The sequence below is a fragment of the Sorex araneus genome, chromosome 1 (genome assembly GCF_027595985.1).
Source record: "Sorex araneus isolate mSorAra2 chromosome 1, mSorAra2.pri, whole genome shotgun sequence".
Lineage (NCBI taxonomy): Eukaryota > Metazoa > Chordata > Mammalia > Eulipotyphla > Soricidae > Sorex > Sorex araneus.
Genome location: NC_073302.1, coordinates 281,039,086 through 281,047,305, shown reverse-complemented (window position 1 = coordinate 281,047,305; position 8,220 = coordinate 281,039,086). Strand labels below are relative to the sequence as shown.

Below are 8,220 nucleotides of genomic sequence, written 5' to 3'. Positions count from 1 at the left end.
AAATGACACACTTAGAAAACATAGTTCCCTGAACCAAAAAAGTCATGATTATACGTGTGTATATATATATTTAAAAATTGATAATTAGGGCAAATATTTTATATAAGGAATAAAAACTACTTTGTCCTATAATGGCAATAATGGAGACTCACTCACACATAGCTAGATCTTTTGCATTTTAAGTAATCATTACTTCAATCCCTCAGATTTGACATAGTTATCAAGTGTTTATTCAGAAACTATTTAAAAAATTACATGTGCTGGGATACATATGAGACTGTAACAACAGTAGCCCCATCTTACAGAGATCCTGTTTGTGGTTATCATCATTGCTTGCTGCCCAGAGTGATAAAGACGTTTGTATAGAGATTTGTACAGTCCATCATTTGGTCTTCTGAGGTGCCAGTACACGTGGATCTGTACAAATGCAACTGGGTTTGGTTAAACAATCAAAAATCGGCTACAATAGTAGTCAAATCAATACATCATTTTGGTTGACTAATAAAAATACTTTTTAAGTCTTTTCTAGTAAAATCAAAAACTTGCACACGATTCTCACTCAAATGGCCCAATTGATTGCCCTAGATTTTTTTTTCTTTTATACATTGGGATACAATCAGTTTTATTTAAATACATATCCAATCGGGTGGGTGGGTTGCATTGGCTTTAAGTTCTCTATGTTTTTAATGACTTCAAGTGCCTTTCTGATATCACTTCCATTTTGGAAATGCATCTTCAAATATAGTGGACACCTCTGTGAAAATCATAGGCTAAATAGTGAAGGAAAGAGAAATGCTAAATGTGCATATAAAAATAGGTGCTACAATAAAATATTTGTATATTTCATCAATAAGTTATTTTGACTAATCAATTATGGATCATATAGCTCTGTAATTTTAATGATTTGTCCACATCTATGGTGATCCCTTGCGGGATCACAATACTTTTGCTTTTAATTCAAATGTCCAGAATGCATACAAACACATCCTTTAAAAAGAAAGGAGAGGAAAGGGGAGGGAGGAAGACAGGGGGAACAAGAAGGGAGTGAGGGAGATGGAGAGATAGAGGGGAGGAGAGAGATAGCAAGAGAAGGAGGGAGAGAGGGAGAGGGGGAAAAAAGGGATAAGGGAGAGAGAGTGAAGGAGGGAGAGAGAGAGGGAGGGGAGGGAGAGAGGGAGGGGGGAAAGGGATGGAGGAAGAGAGTGAAGGAGGGAGAGAGAGAGGAAGGGAGGGAGGAAGGGAGGAAGGGAGGGAGGGGGAGAGAGAGAGAGAGAGAGAGAGAGAGAGAGAGAGAGAGAGAGAGAGAGAGAGAGAGAGAGAGAAACTTCCTATTAAACTTGGGGTGTGCCAACCTCTTCACAAAAGCCTTTAGACCCACCCGTGGCTTAAAGGGGGACAGGAGCAAAAGAGAAAGAGTGGAATCTATGCACTCCCACCTTGCACCCTTCTTAGCACTTCAGCCCGCCAGAAGAAAAAAAAAAAAAAACCATCTGGGACCTTTAACAAGTCACCGGCGCGCAGCAAACTGCCCTCCCTAAAGCCCTTCTCTTCTCCCGCCCCCACCCCGCCCCCACACACGCAAGGAGAGAAAGCGATGTGCCCAATTTACACAAATGTTTCCCGCGTGGAAAATTAAAAGGAAATTGCACACCCTTTCAGTATCTTCCGCCCGAAGCTGAGAATCTAGTGCCAAGGCACTTCACCCTAAACGTTGAAACAACGCGATTAATCAACTGCTTTCACCGTCCGCGTCTGCGCTCGCTCGCTCGCTCGCTTGCACCGCAAAAGCTCCCCGGGAGTTTCTTTGCTGCTTAGAACTGGCTAAATGTGGTCTGTTTCTCCAGCACTTCGAGGTAGTCCGGCTCAACGTTTAGTTTTGCTTTTAGCTCCAGATACTCGTTCCGGTTGGGTTCTACAAAGACAGCACTGGGGGGGCTGTAGAGCACCGGTTCCCGCAGCCTGCTGTCCCCCGGCCCCGGGTGCAAATACTGATGGGGGCGTCTCAGGTCATAGTTGGGGGAGAACGTGTAAGCCGCGGGGCTGCACGGGAATTTGGGATATTCCGGGAGGCTGCTGCCGGCGGGGGTGCTGGAGCAGTGCTTGTCTGGTTCCAAAATGCCCCTGTAAAAGCGATCGGCGTCCTGCACCGGCGACAGCAGGTCCTCCCGGGGCTCGATGGTGCTGACGCTGTAGGCCGCCGGGCTCCGCAAGTGGTGGTGGCTTTCCCGCCTGTCGTCGTCCCCCGGCTGCAGCTGCAGCTGCGGCGGGGGCTGCGGCTGGGGCTGGGGCGGCGGCGGTGGCGGCGGCGGCGGCGGCGGCTGCTGCAGGTGGTGGTTGCCGCTGTAGGTGACCTTGAGCTCGTGCAGGTCTTTGTAATCCTCCACCGAGTTGCCCTCCCGCGAGCGGTAGATGGGGTTCTTGCACATGTGGCCCAGCGGGTGCGGGATGTACTCGTACACGTGGCCCGCGGGGGTCTTCACCTTGGGCAGCGCGGGCCCGCGGTGGTGCACGTGCGCGTGCGGGTGGCCCCCAGCGCCGCCGCCGCCCCCGCCCCCGCCCCCGCCGCCGCCGCCGCCGCCGCCGTACACGCTGTACTGCATGTTGAAGGAGCTCACGTCGGAGTTGTTGGTGCTCGTGGGGTCGCTCTGGTTCTTCTTCCGCCGCTTCATCACCAGCACGAAGAGCCCGGCGGCCACGAACACGGACATGATGAAGACCAGCAGCAGGCTGAGGATCAGCACGGACAGGGGCACGGAGGACGCTGACGCGCCCCCCTGGCCCGCGCCTAAGCCCGCGGGCGCCCCGGTGCTGTTCAAGCGCACGGAGGTGGGCGTCACCGCGCTGGTCCGGGCCGGGACCTGGATGGACGAGGGCGTGGGCGTGGACACCACCACGTCCGAGTAGTCGGGGCACAGCAGCTCGGCCTTGAGGGCTCGCATATCCATCTCGGCGAACTTCTTGGGCGCCTTGCAGATGACCTCGTCCACGAGCACGCCCACCTTGAGCTGCTCCACCCACAGCTTCATGCCCACCACGTCGCAGGTGCAATCCCAGGGGTTGTCGTGGAGGTCGATCTGGATGAGGGCCTTCAGCTGGTCCAGGACGCCGCTCACGGGCAGGGAGGTGAAGTGGTTGCTCCGCAGGTTCAGCCGCAGGAGGGTCAGGCCCGAGAAGACGCCCGACGGCATGGCCTGCAGCAGGTTGTTGTTCAGGAAGAGCAGCTGGAGGTTGGGGACGGGGTCGAAGGTCCCGGACTGGATCTCGCGGATGAGATTGTACTGGAGGAAGAGATACTGCAGGCTCTGCAGGCCGTAGAACAGCTCCGGGCTCAGCCTCTCGATCCGGTTGCCGTTCAGGTAGAGGCGCCGCAGGTTGGTGAGATCCCCGAAGGCGCGGTCCTGGATCACGGAGATGCGGTTGTTGCCCAGGTGGAGCAGGTCCAGCCCCGTGGCCTCCAGGAAGTCGCTCCTGCGCACCAAGGCGATGTAGTTCTCTGTCAGGTACATCTTCTTGGGGTTGTAGGGCTTGGGCTGCAGCTCGGCGATGCTCTCGATCTTGCGCTCCTGGCAGTTGACGTTGAGGCCCAGATCGGAGATCTGCAGGTTGCAAGTGCACGCGGTGGGGCACTCCAAAGGCACCGGAGATTTGGTCTGGTAGGCGATGCTGGGGCCATAGTTGCTGTAGCCCAGGTCCTTGGCGGGCTGCCTGGAGGTGGGGCGCACCCTGGGCTTGTTGGGTTGGCGAGTCCCTTTCGGGGGCTTGAGGGGGGGTTTGTAAACAGCAGAGGAAGAAGTGGCCACCGAATTCACGGAGGCCGGGGTGGTGTGTAAGTACCCCGTGGTGCTCAAAGGCGTCTGCGGCCTCATCTCATAGTCCGAGATGAGTTTCCGGGGGCAGAGTTCCTGCTTGGACACCTCGTCCAGGTCTCGGCCATGCAAGCGGAAAGGGGTCTCACAAACCACATCCCCCACCAGGGCCGAGTAGGAGATGCTGTCCAACCAATCCTTGAGGGAGATGAGCTCACAGGAGCAGTTCCAGGGGTTTTCCTCCAGCTGGAGCTCCACAACTTTATCCATGTGCTGCAACAAGCCCACATAGGGCAAAAGTTTCAGCCGGTTTCCCCGCAGGTCCAAGTGCGTTAAGGGCACAAAACGGAAAAGGTTGTTGGGTAAACTGGACAAGAGATTGTCATTAAGGATAAGCACCTGCAACAAATGCAGTTTCCCAAAAGCGTTGGGCTCAATGACACTGATGTAATTGTAATCGACCTGTAGGTACTCCAGGCTTTCCAAGCCAAGGAAGGTGTCATCACGCAGAAGTTCCAGTTTATTGTTGTTCAGATGCAATCGCCTTAAACCGTGCAGCCCATGGAAAGCGCCTGTCTCTATATCCTGGATGACATTACTACCCAGATGCAGAATCGAAGCCCCAGTGTAATTGACAAACTCATTGGGATAAAGACGGCTCAAAAGGTTTCCAGACAACAAGAGGTGGTAGATGGGGAACCGAGGAGGGCTAATTTCAGAGAGGCTGATGATCCCCCGGTTTTCACAGCTCACAGTTAAAATGCCGTCCTTTTCCTCACAAGGACATGCATTGTCACAGATTTCCCCATAATAATCGATGGTTTCTGCACACGAAAGGACGAGAGATGTTAGAGCAAAAGCTAGAGTCTGCAGCATCCAGCTATGCATTTTTCTGTGAAGGTCCTGTTCCAAAGTTACTGGGGGCCAGCAAGTGTGCATTTTACCTCCTGCAAGGGGGAGAGGGGGGAAACAAAAACAAAAACAAAAGGGAAATGACAGGATGTGACAAAAACGTCAGGGATCACTCAAAGTCTCTGAAATTCAGGAGAGAATAAAAAACGACAACCCCCGCCCCCATGGCATATCGCCATCCTCCGGACTTTATAAAAATCGGATATTCATTTGAATTTAAAGGTGGATATAATTTCCTAATGGACACAACTGGTACATGCTGCTCTGTACAAGAAAAGGGCAGGTTGCACAGTCCTATTTTAATATTCTTCCCCGCTCCACGCCCCCCCCTTCCAAAACCAATCCATAAATATACATAAAATGGCTGTCAGTTCAGTTCCATGGATCTAATTTAAGAGAAAAGCAGCACCATTTTACAAGTTTCCCCACCTCGTCCTCTACCCGGCCCCCTCTTTCTTTCAGAACCTCTTCTTAATAGTTCACCGGGAAGGAGCTCCCGTTTTCACAGAGAAGGAAGGAGACACAATACTTGGGCTATTTTAAACCTGGGCTGGAAATGCCAGGGTGGGAACCTAAAGCCTACTTTTCAAAGGCAAAAGGGGTGGAATGAAAAAAGCATCAAAAGGACCCCAAAGAAGCTCTTAAAACCACCAATTGTCTTTCAGGAGCTTTGACTATGAAGAGAAAAGGGAGAGCGCCTTCGCTTTGATGGTGGACTTCACGGCCACGCTATTAAGCACATCAGCGTCTTAATTGCATGCACGATGCCACTTAGCAGCGCTTTCCCGAGAGCGCCCAGCGTCCACTTCGCATTGATCATGTCAGCGACGCGGCCAAACCGCATCTCTGAGCCACCGAAATAGTTCTGCACGATAGATTACAAAGAACTCAGCGAAGGCATCCGCAATCCCGGAGCACCTCCCGGGCACTTGGAGTTTAAAGAGGACGTTCCACCTCTTACCGAGAACCAGCTCAAAGTACAGCAAAGACAAGCGCCCAAGCCTCCCCTGGCTAAGGCGCCTCCGCCGTGTACCATGATTTGCAGAGCTAACCCGACCGAATTAGTAATAACCAAGACTGATAGCATCTCGCCAGAATACCCAGCTCCGGAGTTGCTTATTACATTGACTTGCCTATGCTGTAGTGCCCACCCCACACCCCTCTTTATTTGGTTTCCTTGAGGTAAGGGCATTTGGTCTGCTGGAGAGACAAATAGAAAGGGTGAAGGGGGGAGGGACAGCAAGTGCGAAAGGTCAGTGCTTTGATATCCGAATTTCATCTCCCCAAGGAATCACCCCGCCTCCCCCTTAATTTCTTGCATTCTTTTTGTCCCTTTAAGGGTTTCTGTCCACTTCCCACTTTGGGTCGACAGCCAGCATTCTAGAGGAAAGGGCAGAAATGGAGTGTGTGTGTGTGTGTGTGTGTGTGTGTGTGTGTGTGTGTGTGTGTGTGTTGCATGGGGGGGGGGGGGAAGGGGCTGCATTTGTTACAAACGTGGGCTTCCGGAACCGATTCCTTTTCATCTGGTCACCCTTGCCTTTGCCTCGCCACCACCAAAGTCTGATGTCGAATCACCACCCCAAACTAAAGTCAAGACGTTTGAGTCACGGGTTCAAGCCTGGAGACCTGGATTTTGATCCTCAAGCCAACTCCCGCCCGCGTCATTAAGAGCCCCTGCACACACACACACACACACACACACACACACACACACCACACGCACACACACGCGCACACACACACACACACACGTGCAAGGCTGCCGAGAATCACGTTCACGTGTGGTCTCCCAGACGTGTGGAGACGAATCGGATTCACTGGGTAGAAGCCTCGCCAGGATCCCCGACCTCCCGACGCAACTGCAAACGCCTGCCGGCTTCAAAAGCCGCACCGACACCCCCGATGAAAGCAAAAACGTTTACCTTGAATTTGAGCTGCTCGGCGGGATCAAATCTGCACATCCATTCGGCAGGGGCTGGGGGCCCCTCCCCCACCCTCCCGGCGCTCCCCCGCCCCCACGCACCTCCCACCCCTCCTATCAGCCCATGGCAAAAAATGTGTCCAGCCGGTTTTCAACTCGAGCGTTTACAACTTTAATTCACTTCTGCTGGGCCAGGGTCGAAGAGCTGCCTCTCACCCCACTCCCCTTTCCCTCCTTCTTGCCATCAGAGACACCCGAAAATCGGAGAAAATAAAGTTGAATGAGCCACGGAAGGCTGGCATTCGGACCGGCAAACGCACCTCCGCTGGAAAACCGTGGGCGCGCCGCCGCACAGACTCGGATTAGCAGGGGTGGGGGGAGCGAGAGCGGGGGCGGGGGCCTGGGACTCGCCCCCCACCCCGACAGCCAGCCCCCCCACTTCGATTCTGGATCATCGCCCTGCACAGCCCCTGCAGGGAGCAGCTCTCGGGTTCCGCGGGTGAGAACCCCGCACCCAGGCCGGCCCCCGCGGCGGCTCGGGGCGCAGCTGCCAGTCCAGCGGCCCAGGCAGAAGCACCCGGAGTTCCAGGGCGCAAGGCTCCCCCTCCCCCACCCCGCCCCGGAGCAGAGGATGGGAAAGGGGGAAGAAGGCGGGGAGGGAGGTGAGGGGAAAGCACCCCGCGCCACACACACACACACACACACACACACACACACACACACACACACACACACACGCACAGCCACACGCACACGCACACGCACATGCCGAGTGTTTCTGCAAAGTAAAAGGCCGACTTACCCCGTGTCCAATCTCCAGGGCCCACTAATCCTAGCCACCCTTTGTAAAATAAAAGCACCCTTTTTTTTTTTCTTGGGGGGGAGCGGTGCGCCGGGATTCGGGAGCCCAAGAAGCCGGGCGAAGTGGCCGCCACCACTGAGATCCGAACGATCGGAGCCAAAGAGGCGCCGGGACGCGCCACCAGCCCGGGGCCGCCGCCGCGGTGGCGACCGCGGGTGCCGGGGCTCCCCCAAACGGCTCTCCCCGGCGCTCTCCGCGGTAGTCGGAGCGGGCAGCGGGGTTGGGGGGGGGTGTAGAGGGGGGCGATCGCGAGCCGCGGGCTGGGAACGGGGAGGGGGGGGAGGGGAGGCAGAGGAGCGGCCGTGCCCGGGGGCCGGAGCCGGGTGGGGCGGCCTGGGAAGCTGCCGGCGGGGCCCAGGGGGTGGTGGTTGGTGGGGGGGGGTGGGGGAGGCGGCGCGGAGCCCCGGCGCGGGGGGGGTGGGGGCACCCGGCGCCCCGAAACCCGCGGGCCCCGCCAACGTGCCGGCCAGCCCCGCCGAGCGCTCCGGCCCCCGGCCCGCGCTCCCCGGCACGCTCGCTCCAGCCCGCCGCCGCCGCCGCGCCAGCCCGCGCCCCCCGGGCGGGTACTTACAGTTGCCATCTGCACGGGGGGCAACTTTGTCCCAGCCGGGAGCCGGCCGCCGCCCCCTCCAGCCGCCGCCGGCTCGTCGCGCCCTCCCCTCCCCCCGCGGCTCTGCTCCACGCCGTCCTCAGCACATTCCCCCCCGGTCAGCGGCGCG

General features: G+C 56.1%; 1 protein-coding gene across 3 annotated transcripts; it reads right to left on the bottom strand.

Moving 5' to 3' along the window:
- Positions 1–1,176: 1,176 nt before the first annotated feature.
- SLITRK5 (SLIT and NTRK like family member 5) lies at positions 1,177–8,203 on the bottom strand. 3 transcript variants are annotated; one of them, XM_055135233.1, is made up of 2 exons: positions 7,442–7,719; positions 1,177–4,753 (listed from the first exon to the last, which is right to left on the bottom strand). In XM_055135233.1, exon 2 carries the CDS (start codon positions 4,743–4,745, stop codon positions 1,812–1,814), a length of 2,934 nt encoding a protein of 977 aa, XP_054991208.1. In that variant the 5' UTR covers positions 4,746–4,753; positions 7,442–7,719; the 3' UTR covers positions 1,177–1,811. The 3 variants fall into 3 exon arrangements, with proteins under 3 accessions (XP_054991208.1, XP_054991216.1, XP_054991201.1); XM_055135241.1 differs by lacking the exon at positions 7,442–7,719 and adding an exon at positions 6,641–6,718; XM_055135226.1 differs by lacking the exon at positions 7,442–7,719 and adding an exon at positions 8,073–8,203 and having other exon boundaries at positions 1,178–4,753.
- Positions 8,204–8,220: the final 17 nt, after the last annotated feature.

Coding starts and splice junctions, on each gene's coding strand:
- SLITRK5 (XM_055135226.1), bottom strand. CDS start 4,745: ATGCACACTTGCTGGCCCCCAGTAACTTTGGAACAGGACCTTCACAGA.